The following is a 21,868-nucleotide window of genomic DNA, read 5'->3' on the forward strand; positions in this document are numbered from 1 at the left end:
ATGGCCGCGCGCTTGGCGAAAACAGAACCGCATATCGTCATAGCTTCTGCTCATGTCAGTCATGCGTTAGTGTCAGTTGAATTAAGAGAAAATTACATTTATATAACCCTACTTGCCATTCGAGAATGGCCTTCATACGGTGCATGAACAACAGGATCGCGCTGGTGTGCGTCGACTTGGTGTACATATATGAAACGAAAGACGGGTACGTGTTACATGTGCGTGACGGCGCACGACGATTTTGCGTGGCTTGTGACCTGGGTGAACGGCACATTTTGTCCTCGTTTACGACAGCTTCGGCGTAAGAAAGTCACAGGAGGCTGCAAGTTAATGTTAGAGTAAGACTACATGATCAGCGTTTCTGTTCCTGTGTCGTTTTGTTGCGGGAGCCGTCGTGTAACAGGTGAAACATCGTTACTATACGTGCCCAACTTCCAACAGCCGCTCTTACTGAAGTTTGTTGGTAATAATCTGTTATAAATAGGAGTGGAATAGTGATACTGTTAGCCAAAAAAGTCTTAATTTCACATTTTAACTGTGTCAACTTTGGGCATACTATCGTGACTGAAGACGTTGCGTTCCCATTTCCCCCGGGGGGTAGGGGCTCCTGTTTAGAAGCTGAACTAACTGTTGATTGAGAAAGGCACACACACGCACAAAGTCAATCGTAGTTGTGATCAAAATTTACAGGTTTATCTACGCTTGTCTCATTCCCTTTTACAAAAAAAAAATTAATGGTCATTTAGCGGTAAATGCGACAGGGGTCCTGGATACAGGACACCAGTTTCGATATATTATGTCCAAAATTGTGGGACGAAATATACGGGCGTTCCAGTTCCTTTAGTGCTTCAATGCATAAAAGAACATTTTGTTTAAAAAGTAAGTGGAACAATGCATTTTTACGGCGAGTATGATGGCGCATGCCTCGATCCAAACTGGTGTCATTCTGAAAATTAATTCCTAATGGACGCGCCTTGCAAACTCACCGGCTCCAATTCGTAAATTGCAATATGTTCCGTAATATAGTTAATGAAGTTAACTAGTGAATTTTTGTTAATTTGTTGAATATGTGTTTCGATTTATTTTGTGCCCGCCTTTCTGAATAATCCAGTTCAAGGATTAGAATCATGCTAGTTGCAGCAGGCAATTTTGAAAATTCTGCAAAACTTAAAAATGATCACCCTGTATATGTACATACATACATGCAGCTCTACCTCATAACCGGCTTCCCACCCTGCACACATATGCCCTCATTTCTCACTTTGACACTCCTAATGCGAACACATAAAAGAACCCTGTAGCAATCGATAATAATGCGTAACCACCAAAAAAAAAATACCTAACAGGTACATTTGGCCCTTGCTTCATACTCAATAATATGCTGCAACTTGGCGCTTTCTAAAGCACTTCACCCACAAGAACACCAATAAATAGTATGATTCATTGAAAGGTCCATAACATATGGCCTGGCAAAAAACAATTCTACTTTTTGCAGTGCGTGTATACCTGTCTACAGCCACAAATACAAGTTTTACCTCCACATTCAGTAGAATACAAGAAAAACGAAAGTCACCTCTGTTTGCACTTTATGTAGGTAAGTTTTGTTGATGACTCTGTGTATGTTGTTATGACGCATCCGGAGAGAGCTGTGAATCCTACTGTGTGGTAAGATCACAGCAGTATACTACCTGTCCATAACAAAATGCAGCCACTAATTGGGGCTGCCTAAACTTCTCTCTCTCTACCCCTCCCTCCCCCCCCCCCATGAACAAGTTTGGGAGGGGCAAGAGTACGCCTGCCCCCCTGTAGTTGACGATTATGCCCGTGACACTTGCTTTCCTTCTCGCAGTGGTGGCTTTTCCAAAGTACAGCTCGCCATTCCAGGGGAGACTGGCGAATATTCTGGCCAACACAGGTAACGTTTGTGTAAAGATCGTGGCCTAATGATGCTCATTGGCTGGCTTAGTAGAGTGGATGAAAACGTGTTGTTAGAGCAGTTATGTTTGCCTCAGTGCCACTGTACCAAAAAAAAAGAAAGAAATCAACTGGTGTTTTCATGTTTTCTTTTTCTTTTTTTTTTGTTTTCATTCTAGTGAAGAGGAAGAAGACAGCAAATCGTCAGGAAAGAAAGACAAGGAGGAGGAACCTGGTTTTTCCTGTGCCAATTTTTCACCTTGTTCGACATACTTCATGGCAGTAACTCACTCAAAGAGGCTCGTCGTCTGGAAGCGGCACAGTCCCGGAAACTGGGAAGCCATTTTCCAGAGGTTGGTATACACAAGGATGCATTTCGCATATGTGATTCCGTTACAGCGTTACGAATAAGAATGCAAGGACTTGCTTGGTGTGGCTTCTGCTGGCCACAGTATTCATGCACAGTTAAGTTGTGCTATTAGCCTCTCTTTTCTTTACATGAGCTGAGCGCAAGGCACTACAGAGCAGGCTTTTAATTTGAGACTTTCAGATTGTTTTGACAGAACTTTGGTATGGGCTAGTTAGCCATCTACTAAATAAATGGTTGCATTGTATTCAAAAGATAGCCCAAATACTCAAACATACCACAATATCTGTGGCATTTGAAAAGGAAATTTTGGCCTTTGTCTTCATAACTATTGAAGCGGTCTGCGCTGGACGCATGAAAGAAGACGAAGGAAGGTGCTAGGGGAGAAGTGAGAAGGAAGAAGTTGGAATAAAATGGCGGACGACACCCGTCTCACTTAGATGATGTCATTTCTGTTGCCGTTCTAGTTAGGAACGCTACATTTTGGCGCAGCCGACAGTTTTCGAAGACCAGCGATGCGGGTGACGTTTTTCGTCGACCAGGCGTCATCAGAGTCTGTTGTGTTCACCCGATACCAAGTGCACGGTGAGCCAGCGACGGACCTTCCTCTTGAAGTTAGTTCTACCGCGCTGATCAACGTGGTACTGCAACAAGCTGCAATCAGCCGCCAAGCCCTCGTGCAAACAGGATCGGTGACAGTGAATCTACAACTGCAGACACTGAGCGAACTCGTTCTGGAACCCATACGACGTGGCACCCTCAAAGAGGAAACGCCTGCCGGGAAGGTGAGCCTAGACTTGAGTGTTATGGAACTGCAAAGAAACATTATACAACAGATCGAAATAATGAGAACTTTCGTCCAAGCGCTTAGTCGAGAGCAGTCAGCACGAAGTATTGTTGAACCAGATGTTTTTGAAGGAAAATCGCAAAATGCACACTACTGGCTGTGTTTTTTCGAGTACGCCTGTGACAAGAATCTGTGGCACTCCGACGACACAAAGATTTTGCATATGCGCCGCTATTTGGGCGGTATAGCCAGAAAATGGTATGATGTGCAACTCATGGATTATGGAACAACATGTTGGGAACTGTGGAAAAGCAACTTTTTAGGGGCTTTCGAAGGCAACGCAGTAGAAAGATGGGATGCGGCACTGCGGTTCAGTTATACAGGTGGCTCTCTGCTTGAGTACTGTCTTGAGAAGCGTCGCCTGTTGTATTCTGCAGAACCGAAGCTGTCGTCTTCTGCTGTTGTAGCTTTGATAACGCAAGGGTTGTGTATCGAGATCCGTAGTCATGTCCAGCTCAAAGGTCCAAGAACGTTTGATGACCTTCTGAACTTTCTACAGACCTCAGTGCCAAGAATTACATCGAGAAGACAGCCAGATGGTAGAACAAAGCAACTTGATTCCAATCTAGAGTCGTTGCCGTCAACTGAATGTGAACACAGCTTCATAAACAAATCTCTGGGAAGCGTAAATCATGACTGTGAGGATGGTGAAGAACCAATTACCGCAGTTCACGGCAACCTACTTCCACATAATCTGTCTACCGTGCATCACAAGCCCCAGAAAAAGAGCTTCACTGAGACAGTATATTTGGTGTCGTCAAGCTTATTGTACGCCCCCATTAAGGTAGATGGCATTGAAGTGAAAGCTCTCGTTGACAGTGGAGCTTCGGTATCTATTATCAACAAGACTCGAGTGGATGCCAGTCGTCTGCACGCTGGTAGAACATTGCGTGTCCAAGCCTATGATGGGTCAGTGACCATGCATAGCGAATGGGTAACCCTGGCTATTGAATTTCAAGGAAATGCTATTACCAGTGACGTATTGGCCATCCCCAATGTCACCTACGATTTTCTTTTGTCCCGTCCAGACATGAAAAAACTTAAGATGAACCTCTATTGGGATGACAAGGTAATGGCCAAAGACACGATAAGAACAGAAGACCCTGGTGAAGAACCTAGTGTATCAAGGCTAATTTTTCACCACGAAGACATCAAGACTAAGTACCCAGAGCTTATATGCATAGGAAGCTACCCTCCAGCAATGAAATCCCATGTCGTTCCTTTCGAGCTCGCAGATAAAACAGTGGTTCGTAGAACCCCCTATAATATGTCCAGAGATAAAAAGGTGTGGCTGAAAAAGGAGTTGCAAGAAATGTTAGACGCAGGTATCATCCGGCCTTCTGTATCCCCATTTGCTTCTCCTATCACTATTGCACCTAAAGAAGACGGGACATTCCGCCTCTGCACAGACTACCGGGCTCTCAATCGTCAAACTGAATTGATACCTTATCCAATGCCAAGAATCGACGACATCATTGACGAAACCGGTGGTTGCCATTGGTTTTCACGAATAGATCTCTGCAAGGGCTTTTGGCAGATTCCACTAAGTGAAGAAACGAAGAAGTACACCGCGTTCATAACCCCATTTGACTTGTTTGAGTACAACCGCCTACCATTTGGTTGGAAAAACTCCCCTGCGTGGTTTCAGAAGATTATGACGGACATTCTGAAACCTTACCTGGGCACATTTTGCAATGTGTACATCGACGACATCATCATCTACTCAAAGACAAAGGACGAACACCGTAGTCATCTTTCAAAAGTTCTTCATGCCCTCAGTCTTGCCCAACTCAAAGTCAACTTCAAGAAAAGTGCGTTCTTTCAAGATACCGTAGTATTTCTTGGCAGGGTGTTTGATGGACAGACTAAAAGCACCAAGCAAGAATCGGTAGAGAGAATCTCCAAGCTGGTAAAGCCTTATGATGTGCACTCCCTGCGCGTTTTTCTTGGCCTTGCAGGACACTTCCGGGCGTTTATCAAAGACTACGCACTGAGAACAAGGTGCCTCACACGTTTAACTCAGAAAGACGTGCCTTTTCATTGGGACGAGAAGTGCGAAGCTGTCTATCGTGAGCTTGTAAAACTAATATCGTCGGACCCCATCTTGCGAATACCGGATTTTTCCTTGCCTTTCGTGCTGAACACGGACGCATCACATTATGCTACCGGTGCAGTTCTATACCAGAAGCCATCCAAACAAGCTGATCAAACCAAACACTACGTCGTGGGGTACTACAGCTATACCCTGAAACCCGCCGAAATCAATTACTGTACCACAGAAAAGGAAGCTCTGGCCGTCTTAAAAGCTGTGCAGTACTTTCGTACTTACCTGGAAGGTGCCAAATTCATACTTTTCACGGACCATCAAGCATTGACTCAACTTCTGAGCATGGCCCAGTCAAGAGGCCGCATTGCTAGATGGGTGAACTATCTGCAACAATTTGATTTCGTAATTTCGCACCATCCTGGCCCACTCCTCACTGACGCTGACGCACTATCAAGATTACTTGTACAGGAATCAAGCAATAATCCCGATACAATCAATCATATTAAGCTATGGGAAGGTACAGAAGAGCTCCAGTTTATCAATGGAAGGTATCACGTACCACCAACTATGATTCCAAGGATTCTTCATCTATACCACGACACCCCTGAATCGGGTGGACATGATGGCTTCTGGCGCACTTATAAGAAATTGCTCATGAGATTCACATGGCCGGGCATGAAAAACGACATCAGCCATTACATCCGCACATGCCACCTCTGCCAGGTGAACAAAGTTAAATTCAAGCAATCGACAGACGTTATGACAAACCCTGAATATTCAAGCATCCCGTTCGAAGTAATTCATTTGGACTTCGCGGAGCTCAAAAAGAAGGGGGAAGGAGTCAAGCGAACGCAAGCTTTCTTGCTCTCCATAGATGAGTGCACACGGACGATTGCGGCTAAAGCTGGCAAAGAAGACGCAAACAGCGTAATAGACCTCCTCAAAGCTGAGTGTTTTAAACACACAAAGACGCTCGTCTGCGACAACGGGCCGGCTTTTCGGAGTGCCAAATTATCAAAGTGGGCCCAGGAGCACGGCATCATGATAAAGTATTCTTCTCCATACCACCCGGCAGCAAACGGCCTAGCGGAACGTGCCATACGAGACATCAAACAGTATCTGAAGATGTATCCAGACTTTGCCGGTGGCTGGAAGTGCTGTCTCGAGGCCGCTGTGAAGCATCACAACAGATCATACACCACGAGTTTAGGCTGCAGCCCTCATTTTGTAACTTCAGGTACAGCGCCCATACTTCCTGCAGATCGTGAGCTAGGTCTCCTAGAGAACCTCGAACTTGCGGAAGTAAGGAAAACTGTCAAAGAACAGGAGATCTACAGGCGCCGCATGAAGCGAAACTTTGATAAAAGGCACAGTAGCGAGATACCGGACATACAGCCTGGAGACTATGTCCTTGTAAGGAAAGGAGCTGTGCCCTCAAATTCAAAATATTGCGGACCATTTCAAGTTATTAAGACTGCATGCCAGCATGGAATATTGAAGAATGTCTGGTACGCCGGAGCCTCGGGCCAAACGGAGTGCGCCGCTATTGGAAACGTATTCAAGTATTACCCCAGGAGGTGTAATTAAAAGAAATCCGGAAGAGTGAAGCGGTCTGCGCTGGACGCATGAAAGAAGACGAAGGAAGGTGCTAGGGGAGAAGTGAGAAGGAAGAAGTTGGAATAAAATGGCGGACGACACCCGTCTCACTTAGATGATGTCATTTCTGTTGCCGTTCTAGTTAGGAACACTACAACTATCATCATCAAAGAACTGCAAATAGAATTTTTAAAATGTACTCAACCAATCTTAACTATTTTATAGCATTAGGGAAGAGTACTAGAAATTTCCTTCTCTCTCATTTCATCAATTTTCATCTTTCGTCTTGCAGGTGTGTGGTACGCAAATGTGTTCAGGTCCGGATGTGCACCACCAAAGACACCATTCTTGTGGCAGACCGCTCTGGTGATGTCTATTCCTTCCACTTTGACGATCCGGAAGATTCCAGGGGTGAGGCCATCATTGGCCGCCTCTCCATGGTCCTTGACATGGTAGGCCTTTTCTCTGAACACGATGACTTCAATTCCATAGCTGCAAGGCTATCCTAACGTGTGCCGTTACTGAGTGAAGACATGCCGTGGCGATTCCTTGTTTCATGTCTCATGCTCCTGTTTGAAGAGGTAACGAGTGACACACATGTATACTCTTCATCTTGGTGTTTTTCTATGCACCAAAGGCTGTAGGCTTAGCCTTTGCTTACTTTTGAACACAGCTGTGTAATCACTTTTTATGACCAAACAGTCAACTGGTTCTGTCCAGACATCTTCAAGTGATAACTTAGTGGAGGAACCTTAGGTTCTGCATTTTCTTTTTTCTTCCCTGTAATGTTTCCTGATGTATCATGTGTCTACTGACAATGAGGCTGGCCTATGTTAAATTGCTGAAACATCATTTGCCAGTCTAGATTAGTAACCTCGTACTATAGTTTAGGGATCCTTTATAGGCACACTTTGACAACAGAAAAAGGGAAGACAGTTAAACAAAACAGATGGGATCATCTTTTCTGAGATCTCAGTATGCGAGCAGCAAGTGTCGCAGGGAGTATATGCAATGAGAGGTTACTGGCAGCGATACAAGCAAGGAACAATTTCTGGGGTTTTCCTTAGTAATCAAGAAGCACACGGCTATCGGTGACCACATAAGTGCAGCTAGTGCAGAATTGCGCCATTACTTATAGTCGGTGCACAAAAAGAAGCGTAGCTCCAGCTACCTACACAAAGCCATTTCTTATAGCAGAAGTTCAGGCTGAAAAACTACACTTTCTGCACCACCGTTTTGGTGCGTGTTGACAGGAAATGAACAGACGTTGCAAAAGCAAAGCAACATTTTGTCTGCAACCGTTAATGCTGTGGGTACACATCTATGGAGATGACAATGAAGGTTTGCTGCAGAGGTGGTAGCGAGGTGCTGGCATGACCATGTGTCACAAAGGAAGGTGACCTTATCTTCAAAGGAGATAAAGTAATTGTCATCACGGATGACGCTATATGAAAAGGCTGTTTCAGACTCAGCACTGCTGTATTTGCATAGAAAAGTTGTGTTAGTGAGCTGCACATTTGCGATGTCTGTAGCTCTAGAGTATGCTGCAATTTGTTGAAAGAAAACTAGTACTTCATTGGCTTTTAGTGTTTGCAGTAGGTGTGAACTCAGCCTTAGTATGTAGCCAGACACTTCTTGTCTGCTTATGTAGAAGACAACGCCTTATTATTATTATTATTATTATTATTATTATTATTATTATTATTATTATTATTATTATTATTTGTTTTGAACACATATACACAGTTAACAGGAAAGGGAAAGCGAGGAGCAGGCTGGCAACTGCCACTGGAAGGGGCACAACGCCTGCCTACTCTTCTCAAGGGAGGTGCCTTAATTAATTACCTTAATGTAGACAATTCCTTAATTGGCTGCAAACCACTCAGGCAAGTGCAGCAAGAGCATCATAGCTTCTGCCTGGCTCTAGACGTCTTCACAAGCCTGCATGAAGTTTAGGTTAGAAAAAGAATAGCCCCATTGAATTGCAGCCATGAATCCCCCGTGTGTGCTCAATTCAATTTTTTAAACTTTTGATTCCTCTTCTTTTGCAGATCATAGGTGAGCGAGACAGCTTCCTGGCAGTCTCGGATCGGGACGAGAAGATCCAAGTGTCATGCCATCCAAACTGCTACAACATTCGTACCTTCTGCCTTGGCCACACACAGTATGTGCTGCCTGGAGACACTGTTTTGTTAGATACGCCTTGGCTGGTTTTTACAGAGGTCATTTTCTCACGTGAACATTGGAAAGCTGTTAACTGTTTCTTTTCCGGGCCTATAAAAATCAATCAGTTTGATGAAAAGTTTTCTATGTCCTGTTAAATATTTCCGTTGGGATATTTCTACAAGCAACATCACGCACCGTCTGAAAGGACAACTGAACTTTAACTATTTGTTAGAGTTGACCATTTTATTGCAGTTGCAATTATATGGACACTTAAGGCATATTTCTGCAGTCTTCATTTCTGTGAGGTTCCGTATAAAGTCCAAGGGCGATAAAATTGGCGCCCCGCACCGTATGCTGTATGTGCCAGTGAAATCCTGCGAGGATGATCCAGCTATCATGGCTAAATTTTGCACATGCAAGGGAGGGAAGCAGGGAGGAAGCACGCCATCTTCATTCGCACGCAAGGCTCCATTGGTGGTGGTGGAGGGAAGGGGGGCATGTTCTACTCTGGCCGGCCGGCCACTGTATCTTGAAAGTAATCTACGATGGGGACAGAGTCCGCCATGTGCTGTTTTTTCGCGGCTCATTTCATGTTGATGTGAGACGCAGCACAAAGGTCAGTTCGCTCGCTGCTGCCATGCTTCCTCACTCCAGTGTTTTGACAGCGAGTTTTCATGATCATTGAGTGAGATGCATTCTTCATGTTTTCTTGTGCACACGTGACGCCATGCTTTTTTTTTTTTTAATGCGAGGGTAAATGCCTCAGGGCATACAGGGGTATGGGATGGGGGTGAATAAGAACGATTAAATGAATGAACGCCATGCTTGTTAATTTAGTTAGTATGCCTATGTTTATAAGTTTATAACGGCCGATAAAACTACTATCCTTACTTTGTATAGCTGTTCACTAATTTGCTATCGCAATAGATGCTTCGCCTTTCGGGTGAAACTGTAACTTTTTAGTAGGTTGGGGAGTCTGGAAAAAATGAAACTGGTACCGTTGAAGCTAGCTTCCAGTGCTCCTAGTACTTCCTGACTAAAATGACGCAAAATTTGTGCTTTGGTTGACTTGGCAACATCATTTTTAAATGACAGCAGCAGTGAAGACACGGAAAGTTCTCATGGGTCATCTAATTTTCTGATCCGACATCTAGGCTGTTTTAACGATACCTAAAACAACCATAGATGCTCGTGAATGCGTGTTATTTTCTTAATTGTGTGCAATTAATATCAAATGCAACTTTATTTTTCTTACCATAGGTTGCTTTTACCCATCAGCTTTTCAACAGGGCATGTACAAAGTATTACGAGCAAACATTCCCGTTGTGTGGGGCTTTGACTAGCACAGAAGCCTGCTGTCTATTTCAGACCGACCTTCGACCGAAGCTTGACTGGCAGCCGAATCTCTTACATTTTGAACACCACCTGTACAAGTGCCATTATTCATTACTGCACAATATTGTGCAACACTGAGCATTATTGTGCAATACAGTACAGGAACTGAACAAACCACATGGTGGCTCCAACGCCACTATAATGCGCAGTCAACCAGCTTGCTTGCACAGAAATGTTGATCGAACACTATGATCAAGTAGGAGGCGGCTTATGCATGCTCCCTGACCTGTCAGTCATTGCTTCGCGAGCCTAAAGAATGCAGTAAAAAACAAACCAGGTGCCTGCTGCAGTGAGTGAAAAATGCTTCCTGTACAAGAGGTACTTACCGATTTTCACATTTTCAAAGCTACTGCTTTCCCGCATCGCATGAGCATCAGTAGGGCAGTATTAATGCCAGAAAATTGGCACAATAATTTTTTTGCATGATATGGCTTACGAAATTTGGGAACTAAGAACCAGGCGCATATTTTGTACATATTCATTTTTTTAATACTTTCAGAACTTATACTAAAAATAGCTAATTATTACTTTCATTGTGTTCCTTGAGGTGATGCTTTGAAGTTTCACATATGAATTCTCTAAAGCTGTCTAAGCAATCATTGCTGCTTTACGTTCATTCAAAACACCCGTTATTTGGCTATAATTTGATGGGTAACAATACATGTTGCCATCACTACAACTTGATATAACACATTCAAACATAAAAGCAGTGAAAGTGAACACATTTCTAGTGGTAAGGAAACAATTAAGTACCCGACAACAATCTTATAGTTACATTGGATGCCTGTGGGAAAGTGTCCAGATGTCTCTTAAACACCTGCAACAATCATGACACACTAACAGTAATGATAAAGAAACTTGGGGCAAGTGTATCCTTTAGCATAATGTCACTATTACTGCAGGGTAAGTTCTATGCTCGGTATGTAAGTGGAATTATCGCAGCAAAGCTGATTCTAAAGGAGCCCCTACAGGCATAGGTATTGTTCTGTATTAGCAGAATATTGGCGTTATTTGGGAACTGCATTGTGAACCGATGTGCACCTCATTCTTTATTGCTTGGTGGCCAAGATGCAGCATTGCAGGGCAAGCCGGGAACGTAATGTTCTTGTTGCCAATATTTCCAGTCTGTCATAGTTACATATCAATAAATAAGGCATTCATTCATTCATTCATTCATTCATTCATTCATTCATTCATTCATTTGGCCGCAGTTGTACTAGTATGACTCACATGAATTAAACGGGGTAAGTGAACCAATGCACAAAGTAACACGCTTGAATGGGGTAACTAAAGGGGAAAACTGAATAATGTAACTGAACACTTAAACTATGCTCAGTGTGGTAGGGCCTGTTGTTTTCTTGGAGCCAACTGTTGACTCCTGTAGGCTCTAATTTCATTAGTAATACTGAAAACCATATTTCATCACTCTTTTACTGCGAAATATGCTTTTGCCAACTTCAGGAGGTTAGTTGTGCAAATGAGTGGTTTTATGTACATCTAACAGTATTCTAATATGACGCCTTTTAGCAACGTGTGTTTGCCTCATGCCTCTAAGTGCATCAGGTCTTGGCAAATTATATTTTCAATCTTCTTTCCTTAGGTTTGTGACCTGCCTCGCATTGTTGCCTGGCCCACCAGAGCTCCTGGTTTCTGGCTCTGGAGTGAGTGCTCGTTTTTGTATGCATTCTTCTTCTTTCTTGTAACCACTGGATGTAACAGGCTTGTTGGTAGATTGTCTTCTAATTTGTTGTTGTGCCAGTACAGTGACACGGACGTAGCCTTTTAGTTAATGTGATTACAATTCTTGGGAAGCTTCAAACACTTTCTAGTATGTTCCTATGTCTCTGTTTTCCCGCCAACTTAGGTCCTGAGGTAATCCATGGTCTAATGAGTAGAGCATTGGGGTGCTGTGCCAAGAGAGCCGTGTTAAAAACCAACCGGATATTCAGGATATTCCATACATTGTACAAAACCTTAAAATCAAAACAAAGAGCAAGTGCTGTAGTGTAAAACTACTACTACCAAACAATATTCCGTTCCAGTACAACAATAGACAAAACATGCGATAACGCTGAAACAGACGCCCAGGCACGTGATTCAACTGTACACATTGTTCAGGCACTGATGGCAGGCGGCGTTCCTAACCTCAGAGGTAATCTGTGAAGGGTGCAAAGACTAGGCGAGCCAAGATTGCTTGTCACTTCATGTGTGCTGCCTTTCCGCAAGCTTAGTGTTGGAGGTCACCTAATCTCAAGTTTCGGACACTCGTTGATGCAAGAGACAGCACGAAGCGTTCGCTCCTCAAGGCTGGCGCATTTAGTCACGCCAGCGTTGTTTTGGCGAGTGTTCGCAGTCATCAAATGATTATTCAACTATTATTGCGCAACAAAAATGACACAGACGTAAGAGAAGAAGAGCGCAATAATACTTTTTTACGATTTGACATTCGATATATATATATATATATATATATATACACATACAAGGGTGCGCAACTATCAAAATTTTTGAATACGGATCGAATACAAAGGATTGGCGTCGTAGGTCAAATCGTATGTCGAATAATGATATGGACATGCATTTAATAGCAAGTTGATTTACTTTAACAATATGGAACATTGCGATTACATTGTCATTAGTTAAAAAATTAAGCTAGTAAGCCGTTATACTAAAGGATTGAGTAATTTCTGCTAATTAGCTGTTCTCACCAACCTGTGCTTTATTATACTGCATCAATTTCCCGTAAACTCAGAGGCATTTGACCTTGTACCAGTCATCACTCATCGCATTTGCTGTCAAGCAGTAAGCTCGGTATTGGCGATGGAACCTGTAAAAGAGTGAACCCTTGTTCCCAGACGTGTGCCACTTGGTACTGAGAGGCAGCTTTCCTGCACAGCTTAGACGTCCAATGGCTAAGCGTGTATTACAAGCAAAATTTCGCCAGCAGCATGAAATTATTGCAAAATTCAGCACAAAATTAGACACACTTTCTTAGCTTAGAAAAAAATAAAAGCTACGAACCATGTTTGCTTCCGCACAGCAAGCAAAATATGCGATTCTTTTAAAAATATTCGTACACTGTTGAATATTCAAAAATTTTCGAATGCCTAGTTTCAAATCGTACACCAATATTGAAACATATGATAGTTGATAACATTCCAAATTTTCTAATATTATTGACATATGAGGAGTTTTTTTTCGAAATGGGTCAAATCCACGTAAACCGAAATTGAGAAAAAAGCAAAAATTTGTTACCGGACCTAAATGCAATGCTATCAAAACTATTATATGATTTGCTTTACATGTCAGCAAGGGCAAGTTTACAACCACAAGTAATGAAAAATTATGCGGCAAATATGCCCAATATTAGGGTGAGAACTTTGGATTTGGCTCGTATTGAATTGAAACGCTGGATTTTAGGCGGTATTGCTATGAAAACTTTATTAAAATTGGCTTTCGAGAATGGCATCATGTAATCTTGACAGAAAAGCTATAATAACATTGGCAGCAGTGCACTGCATTTTGCATTTTGGCAACGGCGCATTCTTGCTTTTACGGTGGTGATGCGGCTTCTTTTCACTTCGTCGTCGACGTCTAGGGATAGATTTTCGCCGATCTCTTCATTGCCATCCGAATCCATGAACAACGATATCAGAAAAGCGAAGAACTCGCGAAAACACGAACGAAACACACTGAGCTGTCAGGCGGGAACCAACTCCTTGGCGGGAACTGACAAGGAGACTGCCACGGCTACATGACGTCACGCCAAAAGCGCTCTCCTATTGGGCAAATGGATTTGGATAATTTTGATCCGTGCAACAGCTGGATCTGGCTCAATTTCGATACGAAATACGATCTGCGAACACGTTCGCCTGGCGTTATTTGACCCATTTCGTTGCAACGGGTTTTCTATGAGAAAGTTGCCTAGTTTTTCTTGTCATTACCGTTTTATCTGATCTAGTTTCGGTTTGTGGATTTGGCTCATTTCGAAAAAAAACTCCTCATATATATATATATATATATATATATATATATATATATATATATATATATATATATATATATATATACATATATATATACACGCACACACACATGGTGAAGGTGCAAAGTGGCCCGTATACTTATAAGGGTGCACATCTTGTATGTCCCAGGATGGCACAATCCGAACTTGGTGCCCAGAGACTGGTCGACAGCTGCACCGGTATGACATCAGCATCGAGAAACAGGTGGCAGACTCTGAAGGGAAGGCTGACACACGGGCGCCTGCCGTGAAACGTATAGCTGTGCAGCCCATAGGCACAACTATGGCCTGCCTCATTGATGGGTACGTGATGTGTGTTCATGACATGCGTCCATGTAATTCTGGGCATTGCGTATCAGGGGCTGGCAAAAGGTTTATCAAGCTGCAAGTCATCACAGACGCAGAAGCAAATGCATTCTCTCGCCAAGCTAAGCTTCAATCAAATCAAATTTTGTTCAACGTTGCAGGTGTTCTGACTTGGAAATGGAAAGCAAGCAGGCGACAACAGTCGTGGAAAGCTGGAACCCTTCATTCCAAAGCATTAATCTATCCCCTGTTCACTTGGCCTGTGACTGCGCTTGCTTCATTTTGCTAGCTATTCATGTTACTTGTTAACATGACTAGCTGTTAACATGAATAGTTAACAACATTGTGCATTGTGGTGTAGGCAAGGTCTTGCATCTCCCACACTGAACCATCAAACAAGACACAATGCAATATCTGTTTCATGAAAGAAATTTAATGTTTACCCTCATGTGGGAGGTAGTATCATGGGAAAGAGATAGTATCATATGACGATTCCCACTGTCTTTCTTGTTCCAGGTATGTTGTAAGCCCGTTATAATATGCTCGTTGCAAAGGGCTTGGTTCATATTTCATATGATCATAATACTATACTTCAAACATGTGTTTTACACGCATCTTTTCAGCTCAAAGGTAGCTAAAAGATTTGGTTGGCTGGCTTCCCCTTAAACATATTCCATATTTGCTCTAGTTACTTTTCAATTTCTTGCACAATGCTTCCACCAAGTGAAAACTGCTCCCACAACCAGAGAGAGAGGTTGTTTCGTGAAAACTGTACAGGTTTTCTTGGTGGCACATTCTGCATGTTACTCCAGGGTATCAGTCTCGCACGATCACTTTCAGGGATGCAATCACTTTCGCAAGATTTCACGTGTGCAGCACCGGAGCGTCGCAGCGTACGGCCGGCAGCATTGTTGTCGCTGTACGAAGAGAGCAAACTTGGCACTGTACTAGAAGCGCTGTCAGCTGTATATGCCAAAGCATACCATGTAGAGTAACACAAAATCTTGTTAGATTGCGCAAGAATACTGCTGCAGATGAAAACAATGACAAATGAGCTGGTATGCACTGAGCATGTCACAGACAACGTTGTGAACAAAATGCTACAGACAAAAGAATGCAGTTCCGGTTGACAGTTTTGAGTGAGAGCAAAATATCAGCAAGTGCAATTTGTTGTTTTGAAGTTGTCAGAATGCAAACTTTGGCAGGTCGTCTTGTCATCAGCATAATTGAAATGTGAAGAACTCTTCCTTGTAATCGCAAAAGAATGCAATGTGCCACCGCCTAGCAGCCACATTTTGAGTATTATGTGGACCCAAGTCCACATTTTGGAGACTGAGATTAAGCTGCTAGTCTGTTACAAATTGAAGTGAAGCTGGAAACAGAACAGTGCAGTCTGGTCACTTTCAACGTTAAATTTATGCTGGTAGCCACACATGGTCAATAGTAATCTAACCACTGTCGATAAAAACATACTGATGGCATTTCATATGAACATAAGAGCAAATGCTTGGACGATCAAACTGAATTTTCCTACCGAGGAAATCACTAATTCCACTGAATAGCTTGTTTTCAGGAGACATATTGGCATTAATTAAGATTTTCTTCACTAATTAAATAATCCTTGGCCTGGAACAAGTGCAGATAAATTTTTGGGTTCAGAATCAATCGTACTAAGTGATCGTATAAAGTCGAACATTGTTATAACGCAGTCACATTAGGTGCAATAATAGCTTCATTACATCCAATATTCGTTCTGAGTATGCACATGTGTATACTCATAATAAGTAAGAAAAATCCCAGTCAGGTCTATGTGAAGGAAACACAAGCAGGGTGCCATACAGGACAGCAAAGGGTCTCCTGCAAATTTCAATTGCCAGTTGGCAGCTTTCCGTGCCAGTATAAGGCATAGGGGCAATAATAAATTAGTGTGTGAATATAAATAAATATAACTTAGTATGGGTTTGTCAATATTCAAAAATTTTGAATAACAAATTAAATATTGCTCTGTTTGATTCGGTCTTCAAATCAAATAGTTGCTATTCGTATATAATTTTTTTTTTCTAATAGTTTTCAGATAGTTCAAGTCAGCAACTTAGCAATAAATTCCATCCTTTTCACCATAGTAGGCATAAAGCATAAGAAGCTACGTTGTAGAGCATGAAATATCCCTCTGGGAGCCAGAATTTTCCACTTAAGCCGTCATTACTTGCAATCTGCAAAGGGTCCTGGGTATGCGAATGAACTGCATATTTGTTTCCAATGCTGCATTCGTGCTTTTAGTAAACAATGCTTCATAATGTACAGTCTAATGACAGAAACTTACTAATGTTGTGAATAAACAAGGATGCGAAGACCGATGGTGGGTATGGCTGTTTATCATTTGAAAACTATTTTGAAAATATATATTCGATATTTGAGTCAATTCACTTTGCTTCTGCCGCTGTTCGATTCGTATCTGATTCGGTCTCAGAAAGCGCTGTCCTGCATTCTGTGCCTAGGATTCCAGAAGTGCTTCTGCTACGCTGGCTGGGTCCCAAAGCTGGCTGGAGTCGCCTGCAGAGCCTTGCTGTTCCATGCTCACCTGACGACATTGCTTTTGATGAAGATGGCCATCTCTGGGTGGCTCTCGCCAGTCCTCCATCAGTGCAACTTTTTGCACTCGCCTCAGAGTCAAATGTGAGTCCTTGCACTGGTGTACACCCTGTTCCACTCGGACAGGGCTATACACGTGGAGAATTTTCTATTGCCATGAAGGGAACACTACTAGGGCAGAACACGTGTGTTACCTGGCCAAGTATTCTGGCATTTGGCAGCACTTTTGGTTTCTCAGAAATACTGAGTTAGCACAGCTTCTATGTGTGACAGTTTCGCATATGCCCAAGCGTGAACGAGAAAAAGCTGAAAAATAAGCCAAATGTAATGCTCAGTTCTCTGTGTTGCCTTATTTTGCTGCTGTAGATACCGTATTTATTCGATTATAAGGCGAGGGTGCCAGTTGGAGGACCCGAGAAAAGAAAATATCGCCTGGTGGTGTGGCTTCACGGCATCGCGGCGAATGTTGCCGTAGTACACTATTGAAATTCGCCCTGCCGTGAAGCCACACCTAAAGGCATAATTTGCGTACGGTGACTTCGAGGCTGAAGGTTCTGGGGAAAAAAACCTCCTTATATTCAAATAAATACGATGCTTGCATCTTCTTTTCCCCAGTTTAAAGTAATGCGGATGAGAATATGAGCCTTTTCTCAAGAATGCTCTTACTTGTGAATTATTTGCCTTCATTACCACAGAAATTTGTCTGCGAGTATAGTTACCTACACACCAATGCCAAAGAGCAAGAATACTCTTTCATGTCAAGGATGCCTCTAATAGCAATATGATGTGCTACACGCTATGTACAACAGAAAACTGCCAGTATTACTTGACGTTTTCACCTCATTGCTCGTTTACTACTGCCTTGTGCACCATTGTGTGGAGAGGATTACGTTGTGCTTCTTCACAATTTATAAAGAAGGCAAGGGCTTCCCTTGCTTGTGGAGGGCAGAGAGGATCAACACAAAGTGCTGCAAAGACAGCTGTTCACTGTCACTGGTGTAGTGATACAAAGGGGCAAGCACAGTGCAGGTAAAAAAACTGACCTATCCGTTCAGTCATTACAATACATATAGGCATCACGTGGTGAGCACTTCAGCCAACTGCACGCCCAGTGGTGAAGGCTTTGTGCCACACAAAGCAGACATTACGTAGGAAAAACACAGCGACTGCACTGTGATCAGCGTGCTTTACCAAGCATGTGAAAAGTTGTGGCTCTCAAGTGATCTTCTTGTAGTGACCTTTGGGTGTCCGGTCTTTTTGTGAAGTGCAGCAAACCAAATTTTTCTCCGAGTAACACATAGGCAGGCTTTAAATTCAAATGCTATTTATTGTCAGTTTGTTGCTGAACATTGTGCATATTCTTTGTGTGATAATTCAAACAAAAATTAAGACATTCTGATGAATGATTGTAATTACGATAATTAATGCTCCTTAGACAACATGGCCTCTTCGCCACTGTCATTGTCCATTGAAGACACCTAGTAATTAACATATAAGTCCTCTTCTTCACTTTCTTTATTGTTCAAAATATGTGCGGGCTTTTTGTGCTGGTCCGCTGTGTCGGATAACGAGAGAGGTGAGCAACACCAACAGTTGATCAATTTTATCGTGCCATCTGTTGTAAGATGAAAAAAAGCTACTAAACAAATTTTAGTCTAACCAACTTCTGAGTAGATGACGCAACAAATCTATAGATGTTTCAGATTCACGAATTACCTCGAGCACGGCTAGCAGTCCGCATTAGCGGTGAGATGCATATTTGGATGTGGCACTTAAAGGATTAAAGGGGTAACGAAAGACTTTTTGAACACAATAAAAGAAATGTTTCTGATCTGCGAGCAATGCTGGCGTAAACATGTGAGCCAGATATCACTCTCCTGCATGCAACAGAGAACCTGCAGTCCCGTATAATGTAGATCATCTACACTTTCCTGCAGCTTTCCAAACCTTCATGCTGTTCATGCCTTAGGCAATGTCGGTGATGACGTTACGAAACATGCGAGGCCCATGATGCCAGCCATCAGGCACACACATGCAAGAAATAGTGAAGCAGCAGTGGGCGCCCCTCCTACCCCCATCCTGTAACCGCTTCTTTGCTGCCTTAGGGTGTCTTTATCAAACAGTTTTATAACTGCGTAAACAAACGACTGCAGAGAGAGAGCACACAAGGACAGGCTGTTCCTGTCCTTGCATGCTCACAAGGTGTGTTATAGTATTAGAAAGAAGGGAGATGATTGTGTCAGTGACACCTCAATTTATCTGTACAACAGTGAGATTAGGTTGATGAACGTAGTTAGGTTGTGTGTTGCTTGAACAGAAAGTTTTTGGGTGATTACTAATATGCACCAACTTGCCCAACAAGAAGTTCTTCTATGCCTTTATCATATGGGAGCCCTAAATGGCTACCATAAGTGCACTGTAAAAAGATGAGAGTGGTAGGCAAAGGACATTATTGTCAGTGCTGCCACAGCTGATAAGAACTGATGAGTTGAGGGATAAATAAGCGTTGCGCTTACTGTATATATTCATTCATATTAGGCCCTTTTTCAAAAAAAATTATTCAAATGAGCTTGTTGCTCAGTTAAAAAAATCGGTACTTCAGAGCCCCCTTCAAAAAGAGTGTCGCATTCACATTATCAAATGCATTGCACAAATAATTACAATGCTTTCATCCTTTCATGTTCTCAAGCACTACATTCCCGCAGTCACCTTTTGTGCAAACTGCCCCAAGGTTGGAATGACCTTTTCAGCCCAGTATTGCTTATAAAAGGTCTTGTGCGCTTCAGAACTGCTATGGAAAAACAGACTTGTCTGCATTGTAATCTTCACTGCTGCCGATTACTCTTCTATATGCCGCTTTCTGATGTAATGTCCATTCTCAGGACCCTGGATGTATAAAAATATAAAATAAATGGGGGCTGCATCTGCGAAGGCGTGAATGTCCAGAATTAATAGCTCCATGATAGTCTGTCGTACCACCTGTAATATGGTAGTCCGACATAAAAGGGACACGCACATTATTTAAAAAATGACGCCGACTCTTGCTTCCCGTAATTCATTCCTTCTGGCTACCCGTTTTTCGTGCAGGGATGTTGGCAGCGACAGGAAGTTCCCGCTGATCTGCCGTCTGCAGGTGAACTCCCGTGGGCACCACTTCTCAAGGACGTCAGCTGGACGCTGTGCCAAGGCCTCCAAAGCAAGTGTGCCCATTCTAATTTTATTGTTGTTCTTATCTGTTACCCAATGGTAATAGGCAGCTCACGGTGTCACTGCAATGGAACAGTGGCACCACCTCTCACCGCTGCAGCAACACACCCCCCATCCACAGTGACAGATGGCACCACCGTTTCGTTGTATCAGAAGTATCGCAGACAGACAACACGCACTTGCCATTGCCGTGAATTGGCATTGCTTCAGACAGCATACAGGAGCATGCAAAAGAAATAGCCCTAAAGAAATACGGGCTGTCTCTGCGAGAAAAAAATTTCATCTAGGGCAAAAAGCACTTAGTCATCGTCGGAATAGTCTCCAACAGAGTCAATACACTTGTCCAAGTTGACCTCCCGCTGCTCAAGCAACTCTCGATTAATGGTGAGTATGAAGAGCTGTATGAAGCTACAACTACGAAGAGCTGCACGAAGCTCTCCAGTCGTGCTTTCTTTTTTAGTCCCCACTCGTACATGTTCTCCTCGCTCGTGCGTTAACACCAAGAGGCATCAAATCGGTTTTAAAGATATTGAATGGCTCATTAACCCTTTATTGACAAGAATTACCTACTGGCAAGATACCAGAAAATAAAAAAACATTTTTTGCCAAGTTTCGGTATTGAGTACAAACTTTCTGGCTAAATGTGGCTAAACACTGAATTACCGGGATTTTCTTGTTGTTGTTTAGAGCAAGAACACAGGACGAGAACGAGAAAGTTTGGCAAGCAAGTTGCTTTCTTTTGAAAACACAGTCAGAGAAGACTAACTGCAAGATCTCCACCTGCAGTAGTGTCACACATCTGATGTAAAGCAAATGAAACGTACATTCTTGGTTCATATATGATGAGAGCCGTTTGTACAAATTACAAACGAAGCAGTAGGCGACGTGGGGTGAAGGCCACTTCCAGTTTCCTGCTTGGTGATTGTGCCTTGATTGATTGATTGAGCCCACACGGTGTGCCAAAAAAACAAAAAAAGCCAGCATGCAGGCCCACAGCATTCCAGCAAAATTGCTGCTAGATAAGGACGCTCAGGTTCGTGAGCGGTGTAAATGCCATGTCACTGACGGGCTTCTGATAAAGACGTGATAGTTGGACTCAACTGTCGTTTCGGTTTACCAAGTTATGTTGTCCAGAATTCGTTACGATGCAGAAAGTAAGCAGTGTCCACTTCTTCGATGCCAGAAAACGGTTATGCTTGGATGACTGGCTTCAAACATTGCATTTGGATCCATCGTCTTCACTCTGTGCCAAGCATGCTGTCTCGGCACGGTGCTGGTAATGCTGTTGCCCATAGAGGCCATCGTCACCGGTCCCGGTGCTCACGAACATGACAAAAATATTACTGGCTGCATTCTGGAAAGGCACCACGTGGTCTGTGTATGGCCAGAGGGCTGCTATTCTCACAA

The 21,868-nt window shown here is 42.9% G+C and overlaps 1 protein-coding gene across 1 annotated transcript in view; it reads left to right on the forward strand.

Moving 5' to 3' along the window:
- wuho (tRNA (guanine-N(7)-)-methyltransferase non-catalytic subunit wuho) overlaps positions 1–21,868 on the forward strand; it is a 23,138-nt gene continuing 1,270 nt past the window's right edge. Inside the window, exons 1-9 of the mRNA XM_070525739.1 lie at positions 1–205; positions 1,850–1,915; positions 2,094–2,267; positions 7,064–7,223; positions 8,823–8,935; positions 11,933–11,993; positions 14,487–14,659; positions 17,161–17,338; positions 20,342–20,450. Coding sequence (XP_070381840.1) covers positions 126–205; positions 1,850–1,915; positions 2,094–2,267; positions 7,064–7,223; positions 8,823–8,935; positions 11,933–11,993; positions 14,487–14,659; positions 17,161–17,338; positions 20,342–20,450 — 1,114 coding nt within the window. The 5' untranslated portion in view covers positions 1–125. The remainder of the gene's footprint in view (positions 206–1,849; positions 1,916–2,093; positions 2,268–7,063; positions 7,224–8,822; positions 8,936–11,932; positions 11,994–14,486; positions 14,660–17,160; positions 17,339–20,341; positions 20,451–21,868) is intronic.

This window comes from Dermacentor albipictus, chromosome 9 (assembly GCF_038994185.2).
Source record: "Dermacentor albipictus isolate Rhodes 1998 colony chromosome 9, USDA_Dalb.pri_finalv2, whole genome shotgun sequence".
NCBI classification, from domain to species: Eukaryota; Metazoa; Arthropoda; class Arachnida; order Ixodida; family Ixodidae; genus Dermacentor; species Dermacentor albipictus.